Here is a 17,618-nt window from a genome sequence, read left to right on the forward strand (position 1 = left end):
CTGGAAAATTATTCAGGGAAAATGTACCCATGATTTGAGGTAAATGAGCTAATTTGAGGTAAATGAGCATCCTTGAGGGAAGTACAGGAAAGGAAAAGGAACAAGAAAAGTCTGGGCCCTCTAATTGGCAGTACTAATGTGACACTCAATTTCACAAGTTTTTTGAGTTAGGAGAACCTGGTTTTTCCTCATCAAGTACCTCCTTACCTCCTCATCCCCAATTGCTATATCACTGAGGGACAATGTAGAGGCTTGAATGTGATTGGCCCATGGGAAGTGGCACTATTAGGAGGTGTGGCTTTGTTGAAATAGGTGCGACCTTGTTGGAGGAACTGTGTCACTGGAGGTGGGCTTTGAGGTTTCCTATTGCTTAAGCTCTGTCCCATGAGGAAGAGACCCTCCTCTTGGCTGCCTGCAGAAGACAGTCTGCTCCTGGCTTCCTTTGGATGAAGATGTAGAACTCTCAGTTCCATCTCCAGCACTGTGTCTGCCTGCAGGCTGCCATGTTCCCCACCATGATGATAATAGACTAAAACTCTGAAACTCTAAGCCAGTCCAAATGAAATGTTTTCCTTTATAAAAGTTGTCATGTCATGGTATCTCTTCACAGCAATGAAACCCTAAGATAGGCAATACTTCTGGCCTTTGACTATTCTGCAGGAAACAGGTCCCTCTTCTTCATCTTCCCCATAGAGTGTGCCTACTCTTCTAGATAGCTCATATGTAGAAGCTCTTCAAGTAAATTCAAATCAAACTGGAAGGACTTCAGTGAAGTATGCCAATCAGACTGGCTTACTATGAGTTTGATTATAGCTAAAAACCAATAAAATTCTGGAGACATACCGCCCTAGGTAAAATCTCAAATTTACCACTTATAATCATGGGGAAAGTCACTTATTTCTATGGTCACTTGATCTTTGACAAAGAAGCTAAATCATTCAATGGAAAAAGGACAGCAGCTTCAACAAATGGTGTTGGTTCAACTGGCAGTCAGCATGCAAAAGAACGCAAATTGATTAATCCTTTCTTATCTCCTTGAACAAAGCTCAAGTACAAGTGGATCAAAGATCTCCACATTAAACCAGGTACACTGAAACTAATATAAGAGAAAGTGGGGGAAAGCTTAGAACACATAGGTACAGGGGAAATTTTCCTGAACAGAACACCAATGGCTTATGCTCTAAGACCAAGAATTGACAAATCAGACCTTATGAAATTGCAAGGTTTCTGTAAGGCCAAGGACACTGTCAAGCAGACAAAATAGCAGCCAACAGAATGGGAAAAGATTGTTACCAATCCTACATCTGATAGAGGGCTAATATCCAATATATACAAAGAATTCAAGGATTTAGACTTCAAAGAATCAATAAATTCTATATAAAAATGGGGTACAGTGCTAAACAAAGAATTTTCAACTGAGGAATACTGAATGACCAAGAAGCACCTAAAGAAATGCTCGACATCCCTAGTCATCAGGGAAATGCAAATCAAAACAACCCTGAGATTCCACCTCATACCAATCAGAATGGCTAAGATCAAAAACTCAGATGAGAGCTGATACTAGAGAGAATGTGTACAAAGAGGAACACTCCACCACCTTTGCTGGGGTTGTAAGCTGGTATAGCCACTCAGGAAATCAGTCTAGTGGTTCCTCAGAAAATTAGTCATAGTACTACCTGAGGACCCAACTATACCACTACTGGGCATATACTCCAAAGATGCTCCAACATATAACAAAGACACATACATGCTCCACCATGTTTACAGCAGCCTTATTTATAACAGCCAGAAGCTGGAAAGAACCCAGATGTCCTTCAACAGAGGAATGAATACAGAAATTATGGTACATTTACACAATGGAGTACTACTCAGCTATTAGAAACAATGACTTCATGAAATTCCTACACAAATGGATAGAACTAGAGGCTATCTTCCTGAGGTAACCCAGTCACAAAAGAACACACAGTATATGCACTCACTGATAAGTGGATACTAGCCCCAGAAAGCTCTGAATGCCGAAGAAACAATTCACAGACATTATGAAGCTCAAAAAGAAGGAAGGCCAAAATTTGGATGCCTCAGTCCTTCTTAGAAGGGAGAACAAAATACTCACAGGAGGAAATACAAGGACAAAAGGATTGAAAAAAAAATTATTCAGAGGCTGTCTCGCCCGGGGATCCACCACATAGGCATCCACCAAATCCAAGCACTATGGCTGATGCCAAGAAGTACTTACTGGCAGGAACCAGAAAAAGATGCCTCCTAAGGGGCTCTGCCAGAGTCATATAGATACATCTGAACATGCTTGCAGGTAATCATTGTATTCGACATGGGGACCCCAATAAAGGTGCCTAAGAAAGGACTGAAGGAGCTGAAAGTGGTTCCAACCTCATGGGAAGAACAATATTATCAACCAGCCAAATACTCCAAAACTCCCTTGGACACCAACCATTGAGCACACATGGAAAGACCCATGGCTCCAGTTGCATATGCAGCGGAGAATAGCAGTGTCTGGCACAAATGTGAGAAGAGGTCTTTGGTCCAGGGAGGGCACATTTTTCAATGTAGGGGAATGCCAAGGTAATGGGGTAGAGAGGGTGATTAGGAGCAAGTGCACCTTCCTGAAGACAAGTGGAAGGGGAGAGGAGAAAGGAGCCAGGTGGGGGAAGGGAATAACTTTTCAAATGTAAATACAGAGAGTATCTAATAAAAATAAATAGAATAATGTCAATGCTTACCTCATAGGATGTTTAGGACGAAATAATGTACATGAAAGCACTTAAAATTGGTCAGGTGGAGATAACATAATATTAAGTGCAGTTAATCACCACTAATACCATCATTATCACCATGACCACCACTACTATCATCATCATCTCCATCACCAACAAAAACTATGTCTTGAAGTGCCTGTCTTAGGACTATGGTTATTAATCAGTTCCAGAAAATGAAGTTTAGGATTCAGCAACAGAGCTCACATAATGACTTTTTAAATAACTAATAACTTGGGATATTTGCCCATAGAACAGTGTGCTTCCTTTAAGTCTACCAGCACTGGTATGATTTGGAGGGAAGATTCCTACTGTCAAGAAAACAGGACAGTGTGAACAAAAGAAGGAACAGTTACAATGTAAATGCCATGTGGGTACAGTATGCTAGTGGCTGGCTGTTATCAGAGAGTGGTAGTTGACCATTTAGTTTTGATAAGCTGTCACCCCAGAGACCCTATTGATTTGAAAATATTAAAAGAACACAAAATCTGGCCAAAATGAGCATCAGTTTGCAGATGACCATGAGGAATTATGGGACACATCTATGGTTCAAGGGAAGCAAAGGCATAGAAAAGGATCTGGTTGTGATGGGGCAGTTGAAAGAATGAATGTGCAAACAAATCACAGACTTCTGCAGTAGGTTTCTCACATCCATTTTAGATTATCAAGTTCTAGGGACGGTGATTCCAATTTTACAGGGAAGGAAAATGAAAATACACGCAGGTTTGGTGACTCACTGATGGTTCAATTTTTATTTACTTTGCCCTGTGTTATTTTTAATAAAAAGCCTGAAAATTTAGATTCCATTTTTGGATTCAGACAGCCCTGTTCCATCTTAAAGGCTAACTCTGTATTGCAGTCAAGAAGTACCAAAATAGCTAATGGCCTCATCCCCAGGACCCCCAATGATTGCCTGAGCAGAATCAGCTGGATTGATTAAACTAGTGGCTGTGTTACTGCCCATGCTGAATCATCTTTGATTTTAGTTTCAACTGAATTAGCTTTCAGTGATTTGTTTTTCTCTTCAGGCTTCTTGAGTTCAACAAGTTAAGACAGGTAGCCTGATTCCATAGATTTTTCCTCCACAGTGGTTTCCATGGTCATCTCTTGATTACTTTGCAGCTCCTGCTGATTGAAAGTTATGATGCCTATTTCTGAGCCATATTTAGATTGCATAGTTTAGCCTTAAGGGTTTCTACCTGTCTAATCGAGATAAATACACTGCCCAATGTGATTTGAGAGCTGAACCATTTGAGACTATTATGAAGGACCCAATAAATCCAGCATTTCCATGGTTCCTGGGACATAAGAGTTATCTAAACTTTGAGATACCTGAGGCATTTTTTTCTTCCAACATGACAAGTATTCATGTTTTTAACAACATGGAAATTTCTCTACTGTGACATTTTTATTTTGTACCTAGAGACAATAAACACACCTTTTACAAAGAACAATAGTAAAGAATCATAGTACCAAAAAGAATGAAAGAAGTCATATATTATCTCATATTCTGCAACATTTTATTATTTTTAAAAGTAGACTATAACTAGGCTGGAGTGAAGGGATATGGTGAATGGATACTTCCACAAACTTCAGATCAATAAATGTACTTTGGGTTACCCTATATTAATCCCCAAGTGTTGCATTTTTAAGAGTACCCCGGTATAATACTATGTTCCTTCTTTTCTAAAAACAATGCCTAAGGAGAAGATAAATTTTTTCACAACATATGTCATATAAACACAAACTTTACCAAGATGTACTCTGTAGCAGCCATCAACTATGATAAAATTGCCAATATTTCTACATCCTTTTCATTAACCCACACAATATTTGCTACATTGTTCAGATTCATCCAATAAACTGCATTAAGTCTCCCAGTGTAAAAGGTTTCATGCTAGAAAGCACCAGTCAGCTAATTTACATACCTTATAGACATCATGACTGCCAATGATGGCATCAAAGAGAGTGTACAGGTCATTCAGAAGGTCCACCACTTCAATGGGTTCACTCATGGCTGAGATAGTAGTAAAGCCCACAATGTCACTGAAGTACAAGGTGACCAAGTCAAATCCCTCAGGTTCAACTGTACAGCCCTTTTTGAGGGATTCAGCAACTGATCTGAAAAGGAGAAAGAGCTATTTCTAAGAAGATATTGGCATCCTTATGTGACACACACTAAAGACAAGTTCTCTAAAAATCACTTTCTGCTGGGTAATGAGAGTTTCATCTAGAGCATTAAAGAGCTCACTTACTCAATAAGTATATATTGTGTACAAACAACATGTAAGGTGCTGAGATGGGTACTAGAAACGAAAGATCTGATCTCTGTCCCCAAGGAATTTCTTCAACTCCTGGGGCTACTTTACCCTCTTTCTTTGGGAACTGTTCAAGGTGATAAGTTTTCTATGAGCTAGTTCAACAATGATCTCATTAAAGAGCATGCTACTTGGTGAGAAAATATAAATTCTAGCCACAGATAAGAAAGAAAGTCCCCTGGAAGTAACAGGCATGTTTCTTTCCTATAGGAACTCAAAAGGCTGCCAGTTTTGTTTTAAATTGGCCACCTTCTTGGCTCTGTCACACAGTGACATATAGAAAAATCACGTCCAATGTCAAAGCTGAAATGACCATTCTGATCCATAGAAAGAAGGGAATTAGGATGCATGCTCTGCTTCCTTGCTTTCCAATTCTACTTTGATTTGAAGGTGTGACTCAAAGCCACTGGGAAGAGAGATGTCGAAGGACTGGGAGGGAACAGTTAGTTGGTGAGTAACTTTTCCTTCTTTTTTAAAATGAAGCACACTGTGACAAGCATTCATACTCCTCGGGCATTCACACATACGGTGGTAGCATCTGTGTTAGAAGCTTTTCCGTTTTCTGTTTTTCAATTTCCAGTTCTTCAGTCCGTTCCCGGATCAAATCTTCCAAGTTGCTAGAATACTGCTCCAACATCCGAAGCATAGAATCAATAATATTAGTCTTTTTCCCTTTGTTAACAGTTTTAAACTGAAAGTAAAAGAGAAAGAAGAGTCTATGACTGCTTGGGTTCCAAACTCAGTAATGATGGAGCTACCATCGTTTTCCTCTAAGTGTCGCACCCGGAGAAATGAGCCCAGATATAAATAGGAAAGGTCAACATCCAATGTCGTTATCACGCTGGTACATTTACAGAGTACTTTCCACCCCTAGCCCCAGAAGAGATCCCCCAATTTTTCTGGTTCGTTCAAGTCTGAGCACAAGGGTTCTGAGTAGTCCTTCAGTTCTGAAATGCTATCACAATTTTGGCTACTTTCAAAAGAACAAGATCTGGTTTAGAGCCCAAGGCAATTGTGGGTAATGGAAGAGTGAGAAAGAAAAGGAACTGATGTTTTATCATTCAAGTTTTCAACCTATGAAATCACCCTTATCCTCAAATGATACAGTGTCGTCAAAGAGGTTCTTGACTACTTAGAGTGTTCAAAATATAACATAGAAAGATGTTCCTCTACTTGTCATGGTATCTAACACTAAATGGTTCCATCTAGCGCCTTCCTTTTATATCAGTCAGGGTCCTGTAGACATTCAGTTACCTTTGGCCTGTGCTGTTTTCTGGTTCCTAAGAGGTAGCTGCTTGGTGTGAATGTTCAGTATACCCTCTTGGGACCTTGTTCATTTACAAAGAGCTTATTAACATAATCATTTGACTCATGTGTATGTAGGTTCCTCCATAGTGGGTTAGTCACCATGGTCATAACCAGAAAAGGCTGGTAGTGACTTTATTGAGTAGATGTTAACGGGTCTACCCAATAAACTTCATACCACATGGGCACAAATGCTCTGCATAGAATTCCTTGTCCCAAAGTGGACAACAGAAGGCACTTTTTGAATTCTGTGCACATCTGTAAGTCCATCAAGATCTATCAACCAGTTTGAATACATTGAGCAGTCCCTACAGCCTCACTTAGAAAAGTTCATTCATCTCAGTGCATTTAAGGTGTATTGGATGCACTAAGAGAGGAAGTTGCTCTCATCATCAGACAAAATAAACTTCCAGTAAAGCATTTTAGTAAAGGGAGCTTCAGTAATGTTATCTTTGAAAGTCGCATGATGGGCTCTCCTCCTGTTCATCAGGGCCTTCTCTGCTGCCTTCTGAAATAACATCTTCAGCATCAACACAAGGACAAATAGTTTTTCCTCCTGACTCATGATGAGTTTTTAGAAATGTGACCTTTATGGTCCTTTGCTTTTTCCATACCATTGAATACCTGTTAGAGGGTCCTCGAGAACTCCAGCTAGACTAATGGAAGTATTGTTAGCTGAAGGACACGGATGACTTCAAAAGCAGGACTCTTTCTGGCTTTCAGTCAAAGTCTTTCTCTTTTCCGCCTCAAATACCTGCCAGTCATAAAGCAGCTCAGGGCTGGACTCTAGCCAAGCTCAAATGCCTCTGTTCCAGAGCTGACATAGCACTCATGGGGAACACCTGCAATTTCTGTATCGGGCAAGTGAACACAGTTTAAACTGCATGCACTAATAGAGGAACTCTGTCTTCTACCCTATTCCTAGCTCAGACTCTTTAGAATTGCAATATCTTAAGGAGAGGGGTTATTGCTTTTCATGCACCCATTCTTTTCAGTAGGTCTTGGGGAACCTAAGAAATCTTCTACTTTTTTTTTTTTTCTGAACCTAAAAAATAACCTGTCATCATCTAAAATTTAGATGTTAAATAGTTTCTCCATCAGAATTCCCTAGAAACTTTTATAAAGACATAGCTATGTAAATACCATGTGTGCCCATGATACTCATGGCAACAGTTCCAATGATAATTCTTCCAAATGACCGAGGCTTTGATTCCATCACTGACGCGCCAATCACAGCAGATTTTGGATGGCTCCAAAAAGTCAGTCAGGCATAAAAGCACCAGAACTACAATTTAGGCTTATAGATGATGTGCTGGTGATGTTCCAGGCTTAAGGACCTCAAAGCCAGTCCTGAGCTGCTTTGAAAGTGGAATGACCTTTTTCCTTGTGAAAGGAAGCCCCTTCTATAATATAAGGTCCCAATGAGCTTAGTCTCAGAGAGGCTAACTACTGAGCAGGGATTATGCTAATAGATTTACCTGGTTGAATATTTCATCAAAGGTTGGTCTATGTTCTGCAGCCTCAGCCCAACACTGCTTCATCAGCTGGAGACACTCTGGAGGGGCATACTCAGGAGAAACCACTGGTCTATACACAGGAGGAGGCATTTTAAGTCTGTCTATGATTTCTGACAAGGCACAAAGAAGAGAAAAGTTTGTGAATCATAACTTTCAGCCAAGAAAGGGTTTTGTAAGGAGAAAACATGAAGAGAGTTTCCCTTTGATTTCTCCTTAGGTAGCTTTAATGTTGACTACCTCGCCCAAAGGGCTGTGTCACACTTTTTAGAAAGGAGTGAGGAATCTTAGTATAATTGAGTTACCATGTTATCCTGCTTCTACTAAGTTATAAATGTGGCTTATCTAAGGCCAATTCAAATACTGCAGCTTCAATGTCCCCAAGTCACCTAAGGCTCACAATTACCAGAAAAAAGACACTGAGCCTTCTCTGTAAGGCTATATCCACCTAAGTTCTATGCATTGGGTCCAGCATAATCATTAAACAAAGGGAATTGTTGATCAATGAATGTTGCTTATCATATGCCATGCTATGGAATGGTCACTTGGCATGTGTTGTTTTCTTGGAAACTCAGCACAAATGGATGAGGTAAACACTCAGATTTTTTTCTGTAGATGTTAAAACTGGAACACACAGAGTATAGAAGTTGCCGAAGGTCACATGGGTAATGACAGAGTTCGGGTCAGAACTCAAGCAATCTATCTCCACTGATCCCACTGCTCTGATTTCAAATGCCTCAAGCCTTAACTGCAAGATCATAGAACCTGGTATAGACTAAGTCTTTATTGGCCAAATGCTTATTTATACAAACTGAATTGTTTGGTCAAAAGCAGAAAATTCTATATAAGTAGAAGAAAATCATTAGTTCCCAATGTCCTCATCAACTCATACTGGGCCTCAAACTAATTTGTCTGTTTCCAGACTGGACTTCTCCAAATCATTCTAATATATATATATTAGAATATATATTATTTCTTTATTGTGGCCTCTATTTCTTCAGAATTACTGCTCATCCCGAGTCTCCCCATCACCAATGCCCCCAACTTTTAACTTCTGCACTGGCAACCAAACTTTGACTGCTCAGTCTACCTCTGCACTGGCTGTACCTCTTCAATTGTGCTGTTGCATATGCAAACCATGATGGAAAGAGTTCTGCTCTTGTCTGATTTATCAGCTCCTTCTTCAGCCCCTCTTTCCCTCCTTTAACTCATAGCAGCCCATAAAGAGGATTTCAGTGCCATAGACTACATAGCATATACTCTTAAAAATCAGACTGTTCCAGAAAGCCTACTTTTTGTCATGATACATGCAGTTGACTGGGTCAGTTCTCTGCTAAGGCTTAGCATGGCACATTTCCAAGGAGATAAGCACAGATGCTTTTGCTGGAACAAATAGAGATAATGACAGATTCAGATACCTAATGCATACTGAACAAGGCAAAGGACAATTTCCAGAGTTGGTGGCAGGAGCTGGATGAGGCCAGTTGGAGAGGAAATGGGGGAAATCTAGCTATCTACCAATGGCTTCTGAAAAAGCACAGTTGTGGGGGACCATGGACTCTCAAGGCACTAACTACTGGAAGTGACAAGAGATAAACTCAGAGAAGCAGGAAGTCTATGGAATATAAAGGGTCATCATGGCACATGAGGAGCTTCATCTAGAGAGAGATGAAGAAAAGTTGGAGGGCTTCAAACAAAGGTGTGCATGGAATGCTGACTGGGGCAAAAGACAGTTATATAACTTAGTAGCATTTCCTGCATTTTAAGATGCTTTTACTTTGAAATAAATTTAGGCTTCCAGGAAAGTTGCCATAGTACCTAAGTGATTGCCTGCATACGTGTCACTGTGCTTACTGTAGTGTTAACACAAATAACATTAAAGACACTGGCATTATTACCGTAGCCCTTCCTTGGATTTCATCAGTGCTTTCTCTAATGGATGGTTTCCTATTCCACAAACCAATTCCAGATCTTTTTCTGCATACAATTGTGTCTTAGTCTCTTTCAAACTGTCCTCTTTTCCTGTCTGTCTTTCATGATTTAGATACACTTGAGAAGAACTGCCCAGTTATTCATTTATTTGTATACACTGGCATGGAACTTGCCACGGCTCTGCCTCACCCTCTCCTGAGTACTAGGATTACAGGACTGTGCCACCATGCCTGGGTACTGGTTGATTATTTGGTAGAATTCTTCAACAGGGATTTGTCTAAAATCCTCTAGTGATTAGACTAAGCTTGTATTTTGCTTGTTTTTGTTGTTATTGCTTTTGCCAAGGACAGCACACCACAAAAATGATATACCTATCTTAGTACAAAAAAGCAGAAAAGTAGGGTACTTATCTTAGTGCATCATATCAGGGGTATATGATGTAGATATGTCTTGTTATAGGTGATGATAACCGTGATCATTTGGTTAAGGTGATGTCCCCAGGAACTTTGCCTTACAAACTTACTATTTTTCCATTTGTATTTACTAAGCATCTTGTAAGCTTTGAGAATTTGCAGCTATCCTGTTACCCATTGATGGATCTTATCTAATATTCGTAGATTTCAATGGGAGACAGGCATTAAAAGTCTATGGTGTGTTATAGGAAAAGAGTGACATTATACAGTATCACGATCAGTAACAAAGTAATTGATAAGAAGCAACTTAGGGGAGCAGAGGTACTGTGTGGTGGGAATAGTTCAGACTAAAAAAAGTGATATGGGTCCTAAAGCTCCTGATATATATCCATGTTTGCAAAATGATCAGCTTTCTAGGTGAGAGAATTTCTTCCACACGACTAAAGCTGTCTGGCTCCAAGCCCTGTGTTCACAAAACAGACTAGCTTTTTTCAGACTAGCAGGCTATTAACAGTCTTCTAGCAAATCATGACAGTCTAGGTTGGCCTGCTGATATGGAACACAGTGGGCCCCTTGTGCCCTTTTCTCACTTCCTGCTTACCTTTAGCAGACAAATCCATCATGCAGAAAGGAGCACCCCGGACCATCACTTCTTGCATGATGATAGCAAAGCTATAGACATCTCCTGAAAATGAACCTAACCTGATGCCCCCAGGGGCTCTTAACAGCTCAGGGGCCGTCCACAGCAGCTCTGCAAAGGAAGAATTGTCTAATAAATGGAAGGAGGATTAACTGATATCTGCAATGCCCTAAAGGGCGCTAAGGGTGCTGTTTTATTAACTGCTTTATATTTTTATTAGATAGACTAGCATGCTAGCGTCCCTTAGGGTCTAAATCTATTAATCTAAGGGATTACACACAAAGAGAGAAAACATACTACTCTCTCTACCCTCCACAACCACACAGTAAGACACAATATAAAGGTGTAGGGAAGGTCAGGACACCAGAACTAGAAACACTATTTAGTGTTTGCTTTCTCTCTCTCTTGAGCTAGCAAGTAGCAGTTGGCTGGTTTCCATGAAACGGCAAGGGCACTGCCAGACTGGTTGCCATGGATTTGCTGCTTGCTAAGATCTATATGTGTCTGGTGATTTGATTGTGCCAGAGCTCAGGGATTTACAATTTGCTTTCTCCAGGTCTTCTCTGAAAAAAAAAAAAAAAAAAAAAAGAACACCCTCGGGCCTCCTGTGTTCCTTGCAGAGCAAAATGGTACAGTTGCTACTTACCTGGTTCTGCAAATATTTATTGAGTGTCTAATATGTGCCATGCACTGTGCTATGTGGAAAAATAGTTCCAAGTATGAATTAAACATTTACTTTGTAAAAGAAGAGTTTACATACCAGAAAACAAGAAAGCCACATACATCCCTTATTACAATCAATAATAGAGAGATAGTGATGAGAACTACTGTATAGTACAAAAAAATGCATTGCTTAAAAACAAAATTTGAATAATGGCTATGTTCTGCTGACTTCAGAACCAATACATGTTTTTAAAATTATCTTCTCTTTCATTGATTTTAGCAGTGAGAACATTGGAACACTTTATAGCAGGCACCTTAATATATAAAGAAACCAACGTTTATAATATAAGGGGGGGAAATCAAAAGAGAATTGGGTTTGTTGTTGTTGAATTACATATAAAACTCACCATTTCTGTGAGTTGAAGAATGCTTAAATATGGGTAATTTCATCAGATTTAAACTAACAACCATCTGAACTAGCTAAATTAATCTAGGAAGGCTTCCTGGAAAAGTTAAATCTCAAATGTGCTCATTAAGAAGGTCAAGGGTGCACCTTCTGGAGCTGAGAGGTGAGAGCTTTGTAGGAAGCAAGAACAGTATGTGCAGAACAAGAACAAGAGGCAGAAAGGAGCAAAATTGCGGGTGGTGGGAAGGTGGTAAGCAGATTAGTGAAGGGCTGAAGAGAAGGGCCCTGGTAAAGAATAATGAGAAGGGAGAAAGGCTTGATGAAGTGGGGGTAGGGACGGTGGCTAAAAGAATGGGGGCAGAGGGTGAGAGGCCCTGAGAGCCAAATGAAGGCATTTGGAGTGAATACAGAAGGCAGTAGGGGTGCTGGAGCTGAAGAGGGATTTGATGAAAACCCTGTTTGGGAAGATTAATCTGGCAACCTGCACAAGCTGGATGCAAGGGGAAGGGCTGGAGTCAGGGCGATCAGCTAGGAAGTACAGTAAGAGCTTGCACAGAAGTGAAAGGGACCTGAGTCAGGGTATATTGTGGCACAAAACCAGATATCCTTGAGTTGGGGTTATAATAGAAATGAAAGTGACAAAGTCAGGTACCTCCTCCCTGCAGCTTTGGCAAGGATGGAGTAAATGCCTTGGTAATATAAAGAGGAAAGTTAAAAGATTGTTGTTGTTGAGCTGTAGGGGGAAAAAAAATCACCATTTCCATGAGTTGAATAGATTTAAACTAACAAACCTATGAGCTAGCAAAATTAATCTGGGAAGGCTGGAGAATGCCTGCTAAGGAGTACAGAAGCTAGGGCCAGTACTAAGGCTGAGGACAGCTAACTTTTCATCATGCTTAATGTGGAGGTATGAAGATGGGAGCCTAGAAGACAAGTTCCTATGAAGCAAGCAGGTGAATGGAAAAACATGAGATTATTTGTCTTGCTAGTAAAAATCTCGGGAAGAGAAAAGAAGCCCTAATTTTGGACAACTGTGTTGAAAAGGCTGGAACAAGAACTTCTAGACTCAGTCTTCTTTATGTATCTGTCTTTTCTCACGTTGGCTTTCAAGTAACAAGCACTTCTGACATCCTACCTAACACCTACTTCTATCAATGTTTCTGGGATACTCTTGGCAGTTTTGCTCTTCTGCCTCCCTCCCTAGAAGGACTGAAATTCTTAAAAATACTGAAATGACCCAACAATCCTTTAGTCAAAGGAATGCCTTCTCTGAAGGTGAGATTTCAAGAAGAGGCTGAGAAAGGAGAGCCTGAGGAGATATTTAAAAGCAAAAAAAAAAAAAAAAAAAAACATGGTCTTTGCTCCTGACATGTTCTCCCTGCACATTTAAAAGCATCAAGGGGGGCGGGAAACAAACTGTCTGGTAAAAAGCTAGGTGATTAACCACCATCATTACCAAATAGTACTTTCAGAGAACATTATCGTCTGTGTTGTTAATGGCTAAAATGAGCTTGTATCTGGAATACAGTCATACAGTTGAAACTGGACAATAACGAACACTCATCCTCATCTTCCAACCCATCCCCCCTTCCTCATGTCCACTCCAGAAGCAAATAACAGCCACTAGCTACCATTAGACATGCAGTGTCAGAACAACTATAAGAAATTATTTTGATTTCTTTTGTATCAGCTGCAGCCACTACTGACTCTGAACTTATTGTATTAGCAAAGTCAGCTTTGAAGAACCATGATAATATAGCATTTTAAAAATTACAGAACTGGAAGTGAGGAGACCTCAGTTTCTAAATCCCAGCTTGACCACAAATCAGTTTTCTTTCCTCAATTTTCCCAAAGCAAAAGTTGAGCCAGATGAACTTCAAAGAGTGTCCAATTATAAGGTATTATAAGTCGCACCATTTAAGGTAGAAGATCAGTTCCAGCATTTTATTTCATCTCATTCAGTTGCTAATCTAATGAGTATTTATTCTACTAGAAACTGTGAACTCAAACCTGCTCCTTACTTCCATCGAGATTATAATTTGGGTGTAGGGAAAAAGCAACTGAAGAGACTATTACTAACAAAATACAAATCCACAATGAATGCTGTTGACCTTAAAGATCTTGAAGAGAACAACTTAGCTGAGCATAAGGAATCAGAGGAAACCGCTCTATGTGGTAATACTTAAGCTGAGTCCTAAAGGAGGAGAACTTACGTATGTTCAAATAAATGCTTATGATGATGAGAAAGGCAGAGTATCCCAGGCAGAAAGCACAGGAAATGTAAAAGGGCTGGAAGGAAGGGTGAGCTTGGTATATATAAACAACCTGAAGGAGTTCAGCAGGGCTGGATTAGTGATAGAAAATATTGGTATTAAGCCCATACCAAATTAGACTCATATGTCATGTAGAGGAATCTGAACTTTACCCTAAGGGCAATAAAAAGCCATTCAGTGAGGAATACCTATAACAAAATCAGATTTGCAGTCTAGAAAGTTCCCCCTGGGTAGAGTATGTGAAGAATAGGCTGCAGTTTGGAGAATGAAGCAAAGTAAGAGTGAGAAACCAAGATACAGACAGAGACAGTAAACAGTGCACACACCCCCACACACATATACATGAGGCATATACACAGACATAGGCACAGCCACACCCAGCTGAATAAATCCTTTTCCCACATTACAACCAAATGTCCCTAAGGTTAAAAGTTTTGCCAGTCTGTGAAATAACTGTGAAATGGAACTCTGGTAAAGTATTGTGGCTTTACCGTTTCTAGATGTCTCATTTTTATAGAACACTAAGTACTTGCCATCTCTGCAGCTATTATCCCAACACCCAAGGCAAATGGCAAACTAGGCATTCAAACTAGAATTAGACAAGTAATTACCACACAGCTATGTCAGACCAGGAGCAGGGGAGAGGGAGTGGGAAAGGAGAAATATCACAGTTGTCACTGTGATTTCCAAGACTTTCGACTCCTCCAGAACATGAATGGACAGAGAAAGAGAAAACGAGGGGTTATTGAGTGGATGAAGACCCGAATGTAATTGCAGTGAAGGAGCTGTATGTTTTGAGTAACTCAGGGGCCTCTGCTCTCTAATCTGTAAGTGGGAGAGTTAGACTAAATGAACTCTTACAGTTTAATGTTGCAGGCATTAGGTTAGGGAAGTGCAGATATGATGCCCTCGAAGACTGGCTCTCTATCTGGGCATATGGTTCTCTGTCGTTTATTGTTCTTGCCTCCCAAGTAGGGAAGTCGGCAGTTTTTACACATGTAAGGTGACCATTTTCTTCCCTCTCTCTTTGGGAGATTGTCTGTTCTACCACACCTCAGATTATTTTTCTTTTAGCTTTGATGAGTTATGAGTCTGCCAGGCATTCTTTAGTGCTGCTACTGGTACACTAGACAGAAGACAAAAACCCAAAATGGATGTTACAAGCATGCCTGCTTACTTACAAGTCTGTCACTCTCTCTGAAGCCATACACATAACCCATTTGCAGGGGGCTGCCTCTTTGCTTCTTTCTCTCTGAAAGACATGGTACTGATATGCTCTAGTGACATCCCATTCGAGAATATACTTCATGGGGGTCCAGCTTCTAAATTACTCTCCATTCAATCTGACAAGTATTTATTGAGTGCCTACTGTGTGCCTAGCACTCAGCAAGATTCTCCAGGGACTGCTGGGGTGTCTAAACAATACAGCCTAATCCTGCCTCAGCAGGGACTGAACATTATTGCAATGGCTTTGTTTGGAAGGAAAGGCTGAAGTTACAGCATGCAGACTTCATTCAAGTGCCTTGGCTTGGAAATGAGGCTGGATTTTCAACAAAAGTGAGGAGTTGAAATCACTCTAAGGCATTAATTCTGTGCATAGTTTCATTTGAACCTTGAAGTTACCTTGTGTACATCGGAGGGTAAAATCCATTGCTTACCTTCTTCAGAAAGTTCCTCTTCAGAGAGTCTTAGCATTTCTAAAATGTCGTTAAAGCCATAATCTGTCACTTTTAGTACAAAACGCCCATCTACCACACAGTTCCGAGACTTTAGCCTCCCATGAATAAATTCTCTGTGGTGTAAGTATTTCATTCCCTGCAGATGACACAACAAAACTTATTTAGACGCTCATTTAACTATTAGATGCTTTTAGAGCCATTTTTCGAGGTTGTTAATGTCATTGGCAGCTATGACCCAGAATTCAAGCTTTTTCTCTTATTTGTTGGCAAAGTAAACCTTTCACAGAGGTTTAGGTGCATTCTAGCTCTAAAATGTTTGGCTTTCATTAAGAATCATAGCTTGTATTTATTAAAAAGTATGTGCTACTAGGAAATCTATTGACATTTCAAGCACAAGATGGATCCATTCACATGTACTTGCCAGGAACTGGGAGATTCTGATTTCCCAGAACAGATCTAATGTATCTTTCATCCATTATAAGCAGAAGTTGAAACTTGGTGGGACTTTGCAGGTTGGCAATTCAATAGGAGCTGCAAAACTTTTTTAGATATGTATACTATAGGGCTTCTAATTCATCAGAAAAAAAGGATGCATGCCTGCATATATATAAATGTATATAAACAGAGCAAGAAGAATACAAAGAGAGGGCTTGATTTTTATATGGTGTATAATTGGAAATAAGCAAAATATCAGTAAAGAGTAGATAGAATATTCTGCAATACTTACAAAGAATAGGTCAATCCAGGTGTACTGACACTGATACAATTACAGACCAAATAGTAAGTACCAAATGGTGAGTTTCCAAGTTATGTGATGACAAGTTATGTGATGACATTTAACAGATAAAATTGTTATAATATAATGTAAATAAGCATGGAATAAATTTCAAGTCTAGTTTCCAAATTGTTAGCAGTAGCTTAACTTAGTGTAGAGGTTGATGAAAACTAAGTGTTGGATAAATATCAATATTTTTCCCACATATTTTTATAGCACTTTATTTTATTTTTATTTTATTTATTTTTTTAAAGATTTACTTATTTATTTCATGTATGTGGGTACACTGTAGCTGTCTTCAGACACAGTAGAAGAGGGCATCAGATGCCATTACAGATGGTTGTGAGCTACCATGTGGTTGCTGAGAATTGAAATCAGGACCTCTGGAAGAGCAGTCAGTGCTCTTAACCATCCCCAGCACTTGATTTTAAATGTTCATTTAATGTGCTACTTTTAAATAAAAGAATAGCTAGATGAAGAAGAAAGCTAGATATTTCTGCTCTCTAGGGTTGCTTGTGAGCCTTTACATGAATTTAAATGTGATGTAAAAGAACTCTCCATCAAATGGGTTTAATCCTTCTGCACATCTGTATTTTAGTAAAGTCATCTCACAATTGTTGATATGAAGTGTCCTTTTAGTGAGCTATTTCTGCTTTGAAACCTGAAACCCCTTTGTAGTCCCATGATTTCCATTTTGTGCTCTCAGAATCTCTATAGTTTCTATTACTTGCAAGCCCAGTCTAGGATGGGCAGGATTTTCTCCAGGTCAGCTAGTTGCTTGCCTATTACTCATCACAGGCCTATGCTAGATGTTGCAAAATAAAGACTGCCTCAGGTAGCCAGCCTCTATGGGCCTCTCTGTGTGTTGGGGGTTTAGTTGTGGTCATCTTACAAAGTGAGGATTACATAATATCTTTCTGTTCTGTACC

At 39.8% G+C, this 17,618-nt stretch overlaps 1 protein-coding gene across 1 annotated transcript in view; it reads right to left on the reverse strand.

Moving 5' to 3' along the window:
* The window catches only part of GUCY2F (guanylate cyclase 2F, retinal), a gene marked incomplete at both ends in the record, with an annotated part of 91,240 nt that overhangs the window by 13,623 nt on the left and 59,999 nt on the right, over window positions 1-17,618 (reverse strand). Inside the window, 5 exons of the mRNA XM_080909734.1 lie at window positions 4,700-4,892; window positions 5,617-5,780; window positions 7,873-8,021; window positions 10,855-11,004; window positions 15,894-16,050. Of these exons, the coding sequence (XP_080765860.1) occupies window positions 4,700-4,892; window positions 5,617-5,780; window positions 7,873-8,021; window positions 10,855-11,004; window positions 15,894-16,050 (813 nt within the window). The remainder of the gene's footprint in view (window positions 1-4,699; window positions 4,893-5,616; window positions 5,781-7,872; window positions 8,022-10,854; window positions 11,005-15,893; window positions 16,051-17,618) is intronic.

The sequence above is a fragment of the Micromys minutus genome (genome assembly GCF_963924665.1).
Source record: "Micromys minutus genome assembly, chromosome: X".
In the NCBI taxonomy this organism is placed as follows: domain Eukaryota; kingdom Metazoa; phylum Chordata; class Mammalia; order Rodentia; family Muridae; genus Micromys; species Micromys minutus.